This window comes from Vulpes lagopus, chromosome 8, assembly GCF_018345385.1.
Source record: "Vulpes lagopus strain Blue_001 chromosome 8, ASM1834538v1, whole genome shotgun sequence".
Classification (NCBI taxonomy): domain Eukaryota; kingdom Metazoa; phylum Chordata; class Mammalia; order Carnivora; family Canidae; genus Vulpes; species Vulpes lagopus.
In genome coordinates, this window is record NC_054831.1 from 16,643,298 (window position 1) to 16,661,504 (window position 18,207).

The 18,207-nt window shown below is 38.2% G+C and overlaps 1 protein-coding gene across 5 annotated transcripts in view; it reads left to right on the plus strand.

The window, feature by feature from the left end:
* PPP3CC (protein phosphatase 3 catalytic subunit gamma) overlaps window positions 1-14,885 on the plus strand; it is a 97,688-nt gene extending 82,803 nt beyond the window's left edge. The window contains exons 11-16 of one of the 5 annotated variants that reach the window (XR_005989456.1): window positions 5,319-5,345; window positions 6,236-6,317; window positions 6,906-7,003; window positions 13,191-13,220; window positions 14,359-14,682; window positions 14,781-14,885. Coding sequence is in view for 4 of the 5 variants with exons in the window: in XM_041766992.1 (XP_041622926.1) it covers window positions 5,319-5,345; window positions 6,236-6,317; window positions 6,906-7,003; window positions 13,191-13,220; window positions 14,359-14,585 (464 nt within the window). In the remaining variant the exon portion in view is untranslated. Of the gene's footprint in view, window positions 1-5,318; window positions 5,346-6,235; window positions 6,318-6,905; window positions 7,004-13,190; window positions 13,221-14,358 lie in introns of all 5 variants that reach the window. The other 4 variants (XM_041766992.1, XM_041766995.1, XM_041766993.1 and 1 more) reach the window with 4 other exon arrangements.
* Window positions 14,886-18,207: the final 3,322 nt, after the last annotated feature.

The window sequence follows — 18,207 nt, forward strand, 5'->3', positions numbered from 1 at the left end:
GCCCAACGCGGGACTCGATCCCAGGCCACCGGGGCTGCCCAGAATACACCTTTTTAAACACACATAACATTTACAAAAATTGACCATGTACTGAGCTAAAAGCAAGTTTCAGATGTCAAAATATTTAATATTTAAAATCATAATTACTATATGTTCTTTGACCATATATAGTTAATATACAAATCAGTAATAAAAAGGTAATCTAGAACACTCCTATATTTTAGGAGATTTAAAAATATATGTGGGGTGCCTGGGTGGCTTAGTTGGTTAAGCGTCCCATTTGTGATTTTAGCTCAAGTCATAATTTCATGGGTCATGAAATCGAGCTCCAGTTGAGCTTTAGTCGGGGAGTCTGCTTGAGATTCTCTTCCCTCTGCTCCTCCCCCCACTCACACACTCTCCTTCCCTCTCTCTAAAATAAGTGAATCTTTAAAGTATATATATTATATACACATATATACATACATACAAACAAACACTTGATACCTACTCTGCTGGCTGGCTGGCTCAGTTGGTGGAACAGTTGGTGATTCTTAATCTCAGGGTCATGAGTTCAAACCCTACATTGGGGCTGGAGCTTACTTACCTACTTACATACTTACTTACTTTATTTATTTATAGATTTTATTTTATTTATTCATGAGAGACAGAGAGAGAGGCAGAGACACTGGCAGAAGGAGAAGCAGGCTCCCCCCAAGGAGGCTGATGTGGGACTCAATCCCAGATCCCGGGATCACACCTGAGCTGAAGGCAAACGCTCAACAGCTGAGCCACCCAGGCGTCCCTGGAGGTTACTTTAAAAAAAAAAAAGTATGTATGCACATACACACACACGTGCATATACATACTTGATAACCAATGAGTCAAATAAGAAATCACATTGAAAATTTGAAAATATTTTGAGCTGAATGAAAATGAAAAGTAGTGCATATTAAAGTTTGAGGACAGGCAGCACACCAGGCAGGACTGGGCTTGGGGCTAGAGCCTGAACCTTGTGGCCATGTCAGCAGATACTGGTTGACAGCTTCTGCTGTCTTCTGAGAGGAATTTAGTTATACTTGACCTTAAAGTAACAGGATGGTCCGAATTAAGTAAAAGAGATGCCATCCACAAAGAGTTCTTCAAAAATTTTAATCAAGTATTTGGCTTCATGTCCTGAGTCTGCCTCTCTCTGCCTCTCTCTGTGTCTCTCAGGAATAAATAAATAAAATCTTGAATGCCAGAGACACAGGCAGAGGGAGAAGCAGGCTCCATGCAGGGAGCCCAACGTGGGACTCAATCCTGGGTCTCCAGGATCAGGCCCTGGACTGAAGGCGGCGCTAAACTGCTGAGCCACCCAGGCTGCCCTAAATAAAAGCTTTAAACATAAAATAAAATAAAAATAAAATCAGTGCTTAAATACAAATTGATTTAAACTTGGGGGAAAAAAACAACAACAATTGGGGGATGTATCTAAAGCTGTATTTAAATTTATAGTTTTAAATACATATACTGGAAAAGAAGAGAGGCAGAAAATCAGCGTCCATCTCAAAAGGTTGAAAAAGGATAGATAGTACTTTAAACCTAAAGGAAATAGATGGAATAAAATAAAAAGTTAAGAATATTAGTTACAAAATAGGAAAAAAATACAGAGGTAGTAATACCAAAATGTGCTCGTTTAAAAGGGTAATAAAATTGATGGATCCTTGGTAAGATTTACCAAATAAGATATGACAAAAATTACCAATGGTAGTATTGAAAAATGTAGACATCAGACCCTATAGATTTTAAGAAAATAAAGTAAATTTATACCAATGAATTTTAAAACTTAGGTAAAATGGACAGATTCCTGAAAAATGTAGCTTATTCAAATTGACACAATATAGAAAATCTTTTTTTTTTTTTTAAGATTTATTTATTCATTTATTCATGATAGACACAGAGAGAGAGAGGCAGAGACACAGGAGGAGGGAGAAGCAGGTTCCATGCCGGGAGCCCGACGTGGGACTCGATCCCGGGACTCCAGGATCGCGCCCTAGGCCAAAGGCAGGCACTAAACTGCTGAACCACCTAGGGATCCCCAGAAAATCTTAATAATTACATGCCTACTAAGAAATAGGATCTGTAACTTAAAATCTTTCTAGGAAGAAAATGCCAGGTGAAGATAACTTTACCAACAAATGTACCAAACATTTAAGAAAGAAACAACACCAACCTTATACAAATTCCTCCTGAGAACAAAAAAGAAATGCTCCCCAGCTCATTTAGTGAGGCTGTTGTATAACTATGATACTAAAATGTGAAAGGACATTATTATATCTATATAATAATCCTAAATAAATAATCCTAAAGAAAACATCAAGAGATTCAGACTAACAATATACATAAAAGAATTATGCCTCCCAACCAAGTTGATTTATTCCAGAAATGTTGGAAGATTTGGCATTCAAAATTCAGTCAGTATATAGTAATGTAAGATCTTTTTTTTTTTTTTTTTTTTGTAAGATCTTAATAATAGCGGGAACTGGGTGGAGAGTGTATGGGAACTCTATAGTGTCTTCACAACTTTGCTTAACATCTAAAACTATTCTTAAAAATTTTTATTTAAAACTGTATAATTCACTGCATTATAAAGGAGAAAAGTCATATCTTAGTAGATGTAGAAACAGCATTAAGAGTCATCATTCTTTTGCAATAGATATGTTAAACTCCGCTTACAAAGGAATTCCTTAATTTAACAAACATCTATAAAAGCCTGTTACAAACATCATATGGCAAAATATTGAAAGCTCTCCTTAGTGACTGGGAACAGACAAGAATGCCAGTATCAATACTTCTATTCAATATCGTATCAGAAGTTGCACCCAATACAATAAGGCAGTAAAAAAGCAACATAGGGCATAAAGATTGGAAAGAGAGAAACAAAATTGTCATTATTTATAAATGATGTGATTGTGTGCAGAGAACACTTAAAAGAATCTATAGATTGTTAAAATCAACAAATGCATATAGCAGAACTGCTGGATACAAAATCGATAAGCAAAAATTATTTATATTTCTATTATCAGCAACAAACAAAATGAAATCTTAAAAGCATGCCATTTAGGATATCCTCCATAACAACAAATCTAGCAAGTAGTGTGTGATACCTCTGAACAACAAACTATAAAACATTATTAGAGAAATTATTTTTATTTATTTTTTAAAGAGGTTTTTTTTTTAAGATTTTATTTATTTATTCATGATAGACACAGAGAGAGAGAGAGAGGCAGAGGGAGAAGCAGGCTCCATGCTGGGAGCCTGATGCGGGACTTGATCCCAGGTCTCCAGGATCACGTCCTGGGCCAAAGGCAGGTGCCAAACTGTTGAGCCACCCAGGGATCCCTAAAACATTATTAGAGAAATTAAAGGAGATCTAAACAAATGGAAAGAAATGTTCATTAATTTGGGAAACCTCAGTATTGGGCAGCCCTGGTGGCGCAGAGGTTTAGCGCCGCCTGCAGCCCAGGGCATGATCTTGGAGACCCGGGATTGAGTCCCACATCGGGCTCCCTGCATGGAGCTGGCTTCTCCCTCTGCCTGTGTCTCTGCCTCTCTCTCTTTTTCTGTGTTTCTCTCATGAATAAATAAATAAAATCTTAAAAGAAAAAACAAAAACATAATGTTAAGCAAAAGAAGCCAGACACAAAAAAATATATTTGATTGTTCCAATTACATAAAGTTCAAAAACAATGAAAACCATGGTGTTTGTGGATCCACACACACTTACATGGTAAAACTATAAAGAACAGCAAGAAAGTGATTTCAATAAGGGTCAAGAGAACAATTTTCTTTGGGAAGAGAGAGATTATATATCTGTATTTTGTACTTTTCTTTATGTTTCTCCTACTTGACAATAAAAAAGTTTTAAGGGATCCCTGGGTGGCGCAGCGGTTTGGCGCCTGCCTTTGGCCCAGGGCGCGATCCTGGAGACCCGGGATCGAATCCCACATCAGGCTCCCGGTGCATGGAGCCTGCTTCTTCCTCCGCCTGTGTCTCTGCCTCTCTCTCTCTGTGACTATCATTAAAAAAAAAAAAAAAAAAAAAAGTTTTAAAAGTTACAAACCTATAAAAACAGATTTTTGCAGGACTTTTTAGAAGCTGGAAAACAAATGAATGAATGTTCCTCACTTGGCTGATTCAAGAAAGCTGAAGTAATGGGGAATGCTGAGTTCCAGCACAGAATTCTCAAAAGGCAAATGAATTGGTAGTAGCAATTTCTAGAATTGGGGACTGTGGGTTGTGGGGAGGAGGGAGATGGTCACTGAGTTGAAATGAGACTAGATGGAAGCTATTTGAAAGGCAATTACAGGGCGTCTGAGTGGCTCAGTCGTTGAGCTTATGCCTTTGGCTCAGGTCATGATCCCGGGGTCCTGGGATCAAGTCCCACATCAGGCTCCCCACAGGGAGCCTGCTTCTCTCTCTGCCTGTGTGTATCTCTCATGAATAAATAAAATCTTAAAAGAAAAAGACAATTAAGTCCTAGTTGTTACTGGGTAACTGCCTCACCTCCAGGTCGGGAGGTTAATCTCTAAAAAAAAGTGTAAGCCAAAGAATTTCTGGATTAGGGGTACAACTGAGGATGTCAGTGCCGTACCCGAGACATGTGAATTAAGTGGCCATGTATATCCTCAATACTGATACAGAGAACTCCCTCACAAAGTCCCACTCTGATCACTTCTGATAAAGCTGTCCACTCGGCAACTTGGAGAACCTTGTAGGTCCCCATTCTCAGCCACAAGCAGACTCCTGGGATTACATCAGGAAAGTCTTGAAGAGAATCAGCAACACAAACAGCAAAAAGCAATGTGAATGAATGTGAGATTCTGAAGAGAATACAAAAGTGAAAAAGGGAAAGACTATAATATCTCCAAAAAGATGTAGGTAGATAGTAACAAAAATTAAACAAAAAATATACCTCTCTTAAGAGATTTGTAGGCTCTTCATATTGCCCTTTGTTTTGGTTCCCTGTTTTCAGTGTCATTTGTTTCCCAAACAGTATCTTTTTCTTTGTCTAATTTTATTTGCGTGACTTATGGGGGGACAGGGTATGTTGGATGATAACAAATGTGAATTAATGTAAAACTATAGACTTTTGAGAAATGGAAAATGCTAACAAGAATTCTGTAATTTAATACTGTCATGCTACCAAGGATGTCTCTTCTGAACCGATAAAGATAGTAGCCTGCTTCTTTCATTGCATTTCATTTTGATTTTTCTCTCTTCCATGTCAATTTAAATTTCTCTTGCCATATTTCTATCTTCATCTCCTTGTTTCTTGCTGTCTCTTCTCCCTGAAGATCACTACATTTCCAGCTATCGGAAAGGTATCCGACTAAAATGTGCTAAGAGCTTAATACCCGCTGTCTGTCCCACCACAGCCTATTAATTTTATTAGACCTTTTTAGTTGTAGTTGAATGATTTCAGAGAGGCTCTCCATCCTCCCTTTCTGTTTTAGTGTAAATGTTTTCTTTGTGCCTGCTGTATAATTCTGCAGAATATTGAGAGCTGAAGGGGCAAGGAAGGAGAGGCCATGTTTCTCTTTCTGACTTTTGAGTGCGGTCACCTGGTGCATGCCTGGACCTTGGCTTCATGTGTGAGCTGTTCCCTGAATCTTAGATGAGAAAAGGCCATACAATGTTGTGGTAGCTTTTTTAAAGAAGCCTCCATCATAACTGATATTGCACAGTTGTCTATGGTAGGAAGTAACTCACTGGTGTGTGAGTAAGTGAGGATTATAGAATGAAAGCAGCCCTCACTAAACTGAGGAGAGCTAGCTGTATGTTTGCCTGCAGAAGACAACTGCGTGAATCATCACTTGCCCTTTGGCAGGCCAAACCCTGCATCCTGAGGTGGCCCACAGCATTCTCAGAAGAGATCTTTGCTGTAGCAGCTGTCTTTGTTGACATGTGTATGTTTCATTCTTTGCTGTGCTCTGCATTTCAGAGGCCACAAAGAAGTCCCTACCTCTCGTAGGTCCATCCAGTCTGTCTTTGTTGTGACCCCTCCATTTTTTCATCTTGTTTCCCCCTTAGGTTGTTTTTTTCTCTTGCTCCTTAGAACTTTCTGGGATTTTTGTTTGTCTAAACAAACTTAGGCCCTGATTTCCTTTTCTAAAACAACCATTTCTTTAACTTAGAAAGAGACTTCATCCTGCATTTTTATCATCAAACCTGTTAACACATTCTTTTAACTCACTGATTCTTTGTATTGAAGGAGGCACTACAGTTCGAAAGGAGATCATCAAGAATAAAATCAGAGCTATTGGGAAGATGGCACGGGTCTTTTCAATTCTGCGGTAAGGATAAATCTGTCATTACAGTGTGGGATCAAGGCATTTTGAGAGACAATTAGAAGTTGATTTCAGGACAGTTTTTTTTAGAATTGGAGTTTGGTATGATTGGATAGGTCTTCAGAGCTGAGTGCACACTAAATCTAACCGATATGTTAAAGTGACTAGAAATGCTTTGGCAAACATTGGACACAAGCTTAGATGTAGTGAATGCAGTGACTTACTGTGGATTCTTGGAGCCAGATTGCTTGTGTTCACATCCTGGCTCGATCTCTTCTTAGCTATGATTTTGAGCCTCAGTTTCCTTGTCTATAAAAGTGTGATAATAACAAGACCTGCTTTACACAGTTATTAGGAGGATTAAATGGGATGATATATGGGAAACATTTAAATAGTTCCTGGCTATTGAACCTGCTGGTTGTTTAAAATTGGAATATTTACAGAAAGCATCTTTTTCTTTGGGTCAGGGAAGGGGTAGGAAGAAGGAGAACCTGTCCTCCATCTCTGTGCATCTTAACTTCCCTTCTAGTATCTTTTAACTGCTGAGTGGTAGACATCCTGGCATTAATGTAGGGCTTTCACCTTCCTTTGCAGGGAAGAGAGTGAGAGTGTGCTGACTCTTAAGGGCCTGACTCCTACAGGGACACTCCCTCTAGGTGTCCTCTCAGGAGGAAAGCAGACTATTGAGACAGGTGAGTATGAGAAATACTCCTTTTATGGAAGATGTGCTCCCATTACCCAGCAGTCAACAGAAAATTTAAAATTAGGGCTTCTTTCAATAAATGATATTAGAGCAATTGGATATCCATGTGAGGGGAAAGTGAATCTTAACTCTTCTCTCTATATACAAAAATTAACTCAAAATGAATTATAACTTAAACATAAAAGGTAAAACAATAAAACTCCCAGAAAAAAATATGGAGAGTATTGAAGTAGATAAAGAGTCCTTAGGGCACAAAAAGTAGTAACCTTAAAAAAAAAATCAATTAAATTTCATTAAAACTGAGAATTTCTATTCACAAAAATATATGATTAAGAAAGGGAAAAGGCAAGCCATTAACCGAGGGAAGATTTTTTGCAATATGTCTGTCTGACAAAGGGCTTAAATTCAGAATCTATAAAGAACTATAAACTCAAGAAGAAAAATACAACTACACTTTATGCTTCACAAAAGAGGGTATCAAAATGGCCAGAGAGCATATGAAAAGATGCTTAATATAGTTACTCATCTGGGAAATAGACATTAAAACCACAGTGAGAAAAAAAAAAAAAAAAAACCACAGTGAGATACCATTATATTCAGCAAAATGGCTAAAATTAAAAATTCTAGGGCAGCCCTGGTAGCCCAGCGGTTTAGCGCTGCCTTCGGTCCAGGGTGTGATCCTGGAGACCCAGGATTGAGTCCCATGTCGGGCTCCCTGCATGGAGCCTGTTTCTCCCTCTACCTGTGTCTCTGCCTCTCTCTCTGTGTCTCTCATGAGTAAATAAATAAAATCTTAAAAAAGAAAAATTCTAACAATACCAAGTGTTGGTGAATTTGAGGAGAATAGAACTATATACATTGCTGCTGGGCGTGTAAATTGGTTCAACCACTTTGGAAAACTGTTGGGCAATAAAGCAAAACATTATAGTACCCTAAAACCCAGCAATCCCAGACCTCGTATATCAAGGATATACGTATCCTCGTATATGTCCACCAAAGGAATTGCATAAGAATGTTCACCATAGCTTTATTCATAATAGCCCCAAACAGGGGGAAAAACCTAAATGTTCATCAATAGCAGTATAGATAAATGTGATCTGTTTATACAATGGAATATTACACATCAATGAAAAAAATTATAGATACATGCAAAAACATGGTTGTATCTCACAAATGTTATGGTAAACTAAAAAAGCTAGGCACAAAAGGGCACAGACTGTGTAATTTATAGGATGTTCAAGAATAGACAAACTAGGGGCACCTGGGTGGCTCAATTGGTTAAGCATCTGCCTTCAGCTCATGTCATGATCCCAGGGTCCTGGGATTGAGCCACATGTCGGGCTCCCTGCTCAGTGGGGAGCCTGCTTCTGCCTCTGCCTCTGACCCTCTTTTTGCTCGTACTCTCTCTTGCTCTGTCTCAAATAAATAAAATCCTTAAACAAAAAAAGAAAGGGGCAGCCCGGGTGGCTCAGCAGTTTAGCACTGCCTTCAGCCCAGGGCCTAATCCTGGAGACCTGGGATTGAGTCCCATGTTGAGCTCCCTGCATGGAGCCTGCTTCTCCCTCTCCCTGTGTCTCTGACTCTGTGTGAGTGTGAGTGTGTGTGTGTGTGTGTGTGTGTCATGAATAAATAAATGAATAAATAAATAAATAAATAAATAAATAAATAAAATCTTTAAAAAAAAGGAAAAGAAAAAGAAAAAAGAATAAGCAAACTAGCTAAATGGTAATAGAAGCAGAATGACACTGTTGGGAGAATATTGACTCAGAAGAAGCAGAGGGGACTCCTGGAGTAGTGGCAATGCTGTATATTTCACTATCTGGGTAGTAGTTACATAAGTGTATTCATACACAAAAACGTTTAGATATTGGTGCACATGATATGTCTCATGTATTTTTTTTTTTAAGATTTATTTATTTTAAAGAGAGAGCACTTGAGCCAGGGGACGGGTAGAGGGAAAGGGAGAGAGAGAATCTCAAGCAGACTCCCTGATGAGTGTGGAGCCCATGTGGGGCTCGATCTCATGCCTGAGATCATGACCCGAGTGAAAATCAAGAGTCAGACACTCAACTGACTGAGCCATGTAGACACCCCACTTAATGTCTTATTTTTGGGTGTTAGAATTTCTCAGAGAGGGAGTTTGCCTCTGCCTGCCAGCCATATCCTATTCCAGTGCCACAGTCACCTACCTATCCAGTCAGTGTCAGTACTAAAAAGCTTATGGATGCTGACTTGTAAGGAGAGGGCTTTATGGAACCCTGTAATGAAGAGATCAATGTTTGTCAGAATAGACATAGATGTGGTCAAGCAAGGCAACTAATTCTAGGCACAAAAACTGAAGTTGAAGCATTCACAACTTAAACTAGACTTTCACTGCTTTTATTGGCCCCTTATTTTATTACATTGTTTCTCTCTTTTTTTTTTTCCTTGTCATACCATTACTTATAGGAATCCTTTGCTTTTTGTGGAAAATCCACTGATATTAATAGGAACAAGCCCCTTCTTCCCCTTTCCTTTTATAGGATTGAATTGCTCCTTCTCTTTCAAATTAAATACTGGAATATTAGAGTTCAACTATTTGGAAGGAGGAATGAACATTTTCTCCTTGGAAGTACATAACTATTTTCTTAATTTCTTTAGTTTCATAGAAAGGATCAGTAAACTACTTCAGGTTGAAATTTTTTCTCTCAAACAAATGTGCAGTTTCTTATAAACAAAGTACTTCCATTACTTTGTTTGGTAGTCAGTCATGGGAGCTACTCTGAGAGTACTTCTGACGAGGCAGGTTGGAATTAGTAGGAAATACCATGGATAAGGAAAAAGGGAATGTCTATATCCTTACTTGAAAAGTTTTAGAAACTTGCTGATCCACAAAGTTGTTGTTTTAATCTGCACCTTGAAAGACCAAATCTGGGATGAATAATGAAGAGAATTGTATGAATGTGCTATTTGGAGATTTGTTTGTAATCTTTGGTCTGTCTTTTGTTCTCAGTCCCAAGTATATAGTTTCTCTTCATTCCTAATTGGAATATGAGTGTTTTAATAAAAATAGCATTTTTATTGATACTTTTGAAATTGATAGATGTCTTCAGGAATGCTTAAGAACAAAACTAAAGTTGGAGCCAGCTTTTTAGAGCTTCTTATGTCTCATTGATTGACAGAAACTGAATTTATTTTGTCGTTTTCCCATCACTCAGTTTTACAGGTTCATTGGCAAACTGGAGCATTAGCTAAAAAAGACCTTTTATTGTTCTGGTAACTCTACTTGGAGAGCTTTCAACCAACAGTATCCCATATGGCCTTATGGGATTCATTCATTTATGTCTTAGCTTGTTCCAAGAGGGATTTGAGTAAGTTACAGTGTACATATAACACAGTGAAGTAAAATAAATATGCTTGGAATTGGAGCACAAAGGAAAACAAACAAACAAAAAGCCAATAGATAGTCACAGATTTTACTCCCAAGCTTCCTAGTACCGAAATAAAGAGGAGTGCCAAGAACTGAATGAGATTCACAAAGACCATAAAATAAGAAACAAGTGGGTAATAAATTGGACTACATCAAAATTAACATTTGTGCTACAAATGAAACCATCATCAAGAAAGTGAAAAGACAGGACGCCTGGTTGGCTTAGTGATTGAGCATCTGCCTTTGGCTCATGGCGTGATCCCAGGGCCCTGGGATCGAGTTCTGCATTAGACTCCCTGCAGGGAGCCTGCTTTTCCCTCTGCTGATGTCTCTCCCTCTCTCTGTGTCTCTCATGAATAAAAAAGTCTTTTAAAAAAGAAAGTGAAAAGACAACCCATAGAATGGGTGGAAATATTTACAAATCATACATTTGATAAGGGACTGATATCTAGAAAACAGAAAAGAACGCTTATAATTGAATAATAAAAAGACAACCCAGTTAAAAAATGAGTAAAAAAAGTTGAATAGACATTTTTCCAAAGACATGCAACTGGCCAACAAGCATGGGAAAAGTTGCTCAACATCATTAGATATTAAGGAAACACATCCAAACAACAATGAGATACCACTACATACCACACCCAGAATGGCTGTGATCACAGATAGTAACAGGTGTTGGTGAGAATGTAGAGAAATTGAGATCTTCTGGTACCCTGCTGGTAGAAATGTGAAATGGTGAAGTATTTTGGAAACCAATCTGGCAGTTCCTTAGATCAGTAAACATCAGTTGACCTTATGACCAACTGTTCCACTTGTAGTTGTATACCCCCCAAAATGAAAATGTATCCACACAAAGACTTGTTCACAGCAGCATTTTTCATTAGAGCCAGTAGGTAGAAATGGCCCAGATGTCCATCACCTAATGAGGTGGCTATTCACACAACAGCATACTCTTCAGTCATAAAAAGGAAGGAATTACTGGTACGTGCTTCAACATGACTAAACCTTAAAAACATTGTCATTTTCCCATCATTACGCTAAGTGAAAGAGGCCAGTCACCAAAATCACCCTCTGTGCAATTGCATTTATGTGAAATGTCCAGAGCAGGCAAATGTGCAGAGACAGAAAGTTGATTGTTGGTTGGCTCAAGGATTAAGGGGAAGGGATATTTGGGGTGATGAAAATGTTTTAACCATAGATTGTGGTGATGGTTATACAACTCTAAATATATTAAATCATTGAACTGTACACTTTAAACAAGTGAATTTTATGGTAAGTGAATTATATTTCAGTAAAGAAATATAATAAATATATATAAATTAAATATAAACAAACCAGTTTCTCAGGTTTTTTTGTGACTGTTTCTTATAATGCCCCTTAATGCAGGCTAGTATCTTAAAACTCCATGCAAAAAGTAATTCTAGAAGGACTCAAAACAGTGTAATACTAGTACACATTTTACCACATAGCTTTTAAACTCTAATTAGACCAACAACCTGTATACAATTTCAGGCTGTGCTTTGTTCTTCCACTTTGTAGCAGCAGCAGTGATGTACTGCTTGAAGGCACTATCATTTTCTTGTAAAAGTTTATTTGTTCTATTCCAGGAGATTAGGAAGGGTGTGACATTGCTTTACCACAGGCCCACATATGGTGGACAAATTCAAGCACTTGATAAGTTGATTCCAAGTTTCCATTTTTCACATTGTGACAGGAGGTTAATTGTCAGTCCTCCCAGTTTCTCCTCTCTTGTTATATAAAACCTCAGAAACAGTAAGCTATACTGCTCATTATTTTTCCCTGACTTCTTGTAAAAATTTGTTACTGAAGGAACTGAGAGGGTTCCTCTAATAGGATCTTTCTTGCTACAACCTGTAACCTTTTCATATATTAGGGTTTTTACTGTTTTAAAAAGATGATGCAAGGAAGTTTACCTCCTGGCACTAATTTTTAAATTGCTTCCTTTCCCATCACTGAAGGAGAAGGCTCTCTTAGTAATTGACCCACTCTCCTGCACAGTGAATGGAAGCCATGTATGGGTTGGAAATGTCAGCTTCTGCTAGATCTCTAATCCCAAATGGTACATGAATTTGTATCCAGTATTGAGTAGTTTTATGTCTTTGCCAGTTTAGTATTCTACCCCTGGACAAGAAATAACCACTTACTTATAACCCATTTTTCTCTCCTTCCAAATGCTAGTCTGTTATTCGAAGGCCATTCTCTTTTTATTAGGTAATTAAAAAGGACAGTTGGACCCTACCCTACATAAATTGCTTATGAGCAGTAAGAAGTAGTCTTAAATAACCATTTTGAATAGGACCCAGCAACAGCTCATTGAATACCATCTGAGCTGTTAGAAACTAAAGAGCAGTTGTAATGTTAAATTACTTGACTCAACTTATTTTGATATGTGAATGTCAAGACGTAAATTAGCAGCTGGCTATTTAAAAATGAGGAAAGCAACATAACTCTTGGTTTTTTATAGTCAGCTTGACTGACCTGTTGTCTTAGCTATAGATGCTATTAGCTAAAAATGTTCCCATGCCACCTGAAATGTTAAAAGTATCAGAAACTCTCCCCATTTCACGTTTTCTCCCCAATTTAGTTTTTTGCAGTAATCCTCACTTCTCTAACTAGTTGACTTTTATTATGGATGGGAATAGGCTGAGGTGGGAGCCTGGGATGTCTGTGCTGGCAGCAATGCTGTTGGTTTACTCACTCTTTTTCTGTCTTCATTTTTGCATGCCACTGCTCCTGCCTCTTACAGCCACAGTAGAAGCGGTAGAGGCCCGGGAAGGTATGGCCATATTCCTATGATAGATGTGATCATGTGTCTGTCTACTAGTTTTAAGAGCTTTGTCAACATCTGAAATCTTCTATTATTGCATCACCAGAAATGTAACAGTGAGAAAAGGAATAAATATTTCTAGGCATGCTCACAAAGTGTTTCCTTTGTGTCCTGTATTTATGTTAATTTACCCTCTCCACAGCTAAAGGCCTCTCTGGGCTCTATCAGTTTTAATGCAATGGCTGAAGCTTAAGCAACTGGTCATGAGGAATCAGGTAGTTTAATCCTGTAGCCCTTCCATAGAGAAGTGACTTCTGTGTGATCACTAGAGACTCAAACAGGTCAGCCTCTTTATCTAATGATTCTGAGGGATATCCAGAGCAGAGGCACAATTGGACAAGGATTTAGTTGGATTCATTTCTGAGGTTGCCCTAAGGCAGTTAGGCTAAATTATCTGTTTCTATGAAAACAAATTTCAAGTAACAGATCATCTATGAATCCAATAATGGAAATAATTGGGATTGATAAACTTGTGTTATTAATTTCATTGTTTTGTTAAGTAAGGTGGGTTCAAAATAGGAATGCCTTTCCTTGGTGATACAAAAGTTCAACTAGAAGGAAGACATCCAGAAGCTCTTTTTTAGATGCCTTTTAACTTATATTCAGTCCCTGGTTGTGCAAGAGCAAAAGCTGTCCTTCTAAACAAAAAGATGAGCTCTTTTATTACTTTTTTTGTGGTCAATATGGTGTTTGTGCTAAAGTCAACTACTCGGTTGAACTTGTTCTATTATTCTAGTGTTGTCTCTTCTCTTACATTAAGCATGTTTCAGGCCCATAAGAAACTGTTTCTCAAATGTATTGAGGTTAAGAATGAACTTAGCCATTTGTCAGGTATACTTAGACCATGATTAATTGTATTGAGCTTCCGTGAAAATTAACTTTCTCAGTTTCGATGGCCTTATCGGCCTTAAGGAGGCAGTAGCTTCAGATGAGGCTGAATCAAATCAAGTCTTGCATATTACTTTCACCAGACATGTGCTCCAACCCTTCTTTGGTTTTCTCTACGAGGTTGCTGTATGCTAAAGAAAACTTTAAGCTTGTTGCTTTGTTGTCTAATCAAGCTCCTCCCTTTCCTGTTTTTCTGTAGCCATCAGAGGGTTTTCGCTTCAGCACAGGATCCGGAGTTTTGAAGAAGCCCGAGGCCTGGACCGAATTAACGAACGGATGCCACCCCGAAAAGACAGCCAGTACCCTGATGGGCCAGTGAAATTGGTGGCTGCTGCACAACCCAATGCTGCGCATAGGAGCGACAGGGGGAGAAGAGCCAATAATGACACAGAGCCCTGCTGTGGCACAGGTGGATCCAAAACCTAAGAACGAATTTTATTTATTTATTATCGGAAAACAAAACAAAACAACTTTAACAACTTAAACCTGGAGGTGCATTCATAGTTCACTCTGCATTTATGCTGTAAGAAAGGTGACCATTTTATAAATTGCTTTTAATTTATGTTTAATATATATAAAAAATACATGTTTTGTTTTTCCTTTTTTTCCCCTAATTTTTAGGAACTGATCTGATTGTCTGATACATATGTGAAGTTTTGTGCTACAAAGGAACTACAACTACAAAGTTTTGTGCTTCCCCTAATAAAAGGGCCTTGGAAACCTCCACCCTGGGTTTCTGACTTGAACTAGCCAGCCTTTTCTCTTGTTCTTTTGGAAGGTGATATCTTTCATTTCAGACTAATAAGACTTTTTCAAACACAAGAAGGTGTTTTTCTTTTCCCTTTCTATGGGGTGCCATTGAAAAGATTGTTCAGATTTCAGTGGCTAAAACTTCTCTTCTTATGGAAAACTTGATTAGAGTAGAACTTGTAAGTGAATAGCCCAAATCCAGTGATTTGAAGGCCAAGGAGAATGTTTTCCATATAACCTACTTTCTTTTGGACTCTCAGTTCTTTTAATATGTTCTAGTAAAACAAAATAAAACGCAATGAGGGATTTTCTTAGAATTACTCAAAATTTCTTCTTCCAACCATGGGCATAATTGATTTAAAATTCCCTTAGAACTTGGGAGGTTTCTTAACTGTTCCTAAATCCTTTTGCTTTGATTTTTGAAGCCCAGGTGATTTACCCAACTGCAAAGGAAGCTACGTATCTAAATATTTTATAAATGCCCTCTGTAGAACTTTTGACAGTAAGAGGTATTTATGTCCTTCTGTGCAATTGCATCAGCTGTTGTATCTGTTCTCCCCATTGTCCTTCTATTTTTCTATGTCAGCGTTTCAAAACTGACTAGAGTAGAATGATCCCTTGATCCCCTTATGAATTCGAAGTCTTTCTAAAGGGCATTGGATGATGAGGATTTCCTATTTTCTGTATCAATTACTGGGATGTTTCTCCATCTTTAAACACTCATTAGGTTGAACTGTATGTCAGTCTCCATTAGCATATTTTGGAATACAAAAAGTATTCAGACACAGTGTTTGAATAGCCTTCTCTTACTTTTTCAAGTAACAACCAGTGAGGCAAAGAAATTTTGGTGATCCTTGGGCTCCCATTTTTGGTTTAGTCTGGTCACAAGTGCCATGTCATAATTCTCACTGGTCAGCTTTGCAGTGAATGTGCATGTCTGGGCAATACTACACCAAAGTGATTATTAACAAAATTCTTAATATCATTTGGGATGTAGGAGTCCAGCATTGAAGCAAGTATCTCAGACGGTAATACTTAATGTTGTAAGCTTTAAGGACACCAGAAACCTTTCTCAAAAAACAAAAACAAAACAAAACAAAAAATCCACACCATTTCACTAAAAAAATGAGGATTTAGCCCATCTATCTCTGTTTTCCTATACCTTTTGCTATCAGTTCCCAATTTATGACAGAGATCAAAGCATTTTAGGGCTTGGAATCTGGTGACATGTATTGCTCTGTCAATAATAAAAAGATAGGAAGGAGATGGAGGAAGGAGATAGAAGACCTCTTACTGGCTTATGAGTAAAACCTGTGAAAGGAGGGAGCTAAAGCCATGAGTAGTTATCTTTTACTGATCATCATTTATTTATACTCTAAGAGGGAATTCATCACCTGAATAGCCTCATGCTCCTCCCTTCCCCAGTCCCACTATAGAAAGGACCACTGTTTTGGAAATCTCACCTAATATGAAGGTCAGTCCACATGACAGGTTTGATGGATGGGAGTCCCCATCCCTTTCTCCTTTTCTCCTAGCTGAGGCTGTTATACATACATAACCTGCAGGTAGAAACCACTCTTAAGGGCTTCAATCAGCAGGCAAGTACACTGAAATAGTTATTGAAAATCTCTACAAGCAAAAAAATACTGTTCTAGTAAAAAGGATAGTTATTTAGGAATGTCTTCATATCTTCTCAAAAACAACTTATACAGTAAAGCAAGTCTTCTTGACAGAGGCATGGCAAAAGACCTATAAATACAGAGAACAAACTGAGGGTTGCCAGCAGAGGAGGGAGGGGAGTGAGAGATGGGCAGAATGGGTGAAGGCAAGAGGGAGATACAGGCCTCCAGTTATGAAGTAAAGAAGTCATGGGAACAAAGGCACAGGATAAGGAGTACAGTCAATGATACCATAATAACAATGTAACAGGCCAAGATGGTAGCTACACTTGGGGTAAACATAGCATAATGTATTATCTTTTCATATTACTTAACTTGTATATCTGAAATGTAACATGTGTCAACTATACTCCAAGGAGGGAAAAAAAAAAGGATGTATTTTACAGGTACCCTGTTAGCTGTTAAGGGATCAGCCAGAAAGATAGGAAGTGATGATTCAAGAAAATCAGAGTGAGTTTATAATAAAGTGACAAGGAAGTTAGGTTTGAAAATTCAAATTCTGTTGAGTTCTAAAGGCAAAGATATTTCTTATGTTCTGTAGAAAGTTGGGGTGTGTGTTTCAACAGTTTAGAAAATTGCGTATAAATGTGTGTCTGTGTGATACAGGTAGCTTCTGAAAGTAAGACCAACAATCTATACTTTCATCTGTATTTGCATCTGTGACTCAAGATGGGTTTAGAAGGCCTGAGCCTTGAGGATCTATCTACCTACCAGATAGATTATGATAGGTCTATCACTATCTAGATATCTATAGATTACATCTATGGATAGTGATATCTATAGATAGTGGTAACAGACTGTGATAAAGTGATAGTAATAAAGACTGATAACAGTACTTTTTCTTCACTTTAGGCTTCATTGGAGGGTTTGTTTGTTTTCAAAGATTTTATTTATTTATTCATGAGAGACACACAGAGAGAAGCAGAGACAGGCAGAAGGAGAAGCAGGCTCCATGCAGGGAGCCTGATGTAGGACTCGATCCTGGGACTCCAGGATCACACCCTGAGCCAAAGGCAGATGCTCAGCCACTGAGCCACTCAGGCATCCCTTACATTGGAGGGTATTTAATATGTTTTCAAATATTTTAATCTAAACAGTAGCTCCCAAGATGGCTGGTTACCTGTTCTGGGTTTCCCTTAGGCCATCATTTCAAACACTTTAACTGCTGTCAGAGCTTTGCTGTATCTCCATTTTCAAAGCCTCTTCTATTTTATTAAATCTTACCCCCACGTTTTAAAGATACTAAAAATATTTTTCTCTTGTTCTCTACTTTAAGATCCATAGAGACCTTATTTTCTTCAATTCCTCTCATCTAGGAGGAAAAAAACCCACTTCTTTTTTTTTTTTTTATAAGGCTTTTATTTTTTTTTTAATTTTTATTTATTTATTTATGATAGTCACAGAGAGAGAGAGAGAGGGGCAGAGGCATAGGCAGAGGGAGAAGCAGGCTCCATGCACCGGGAGCCCGATGTGGGATTCGATTCCGGGTCTCCAGGATCGCGCCCTGGGCCAAAGGCAGGAGCCAAACCGCTGCGCCACCCAGGGATCCCCAAACCCACTTCTTACATCCGTTCCCTAGACATGTTGGAGGACATGTCTATTTTACTGAAATATAGTAA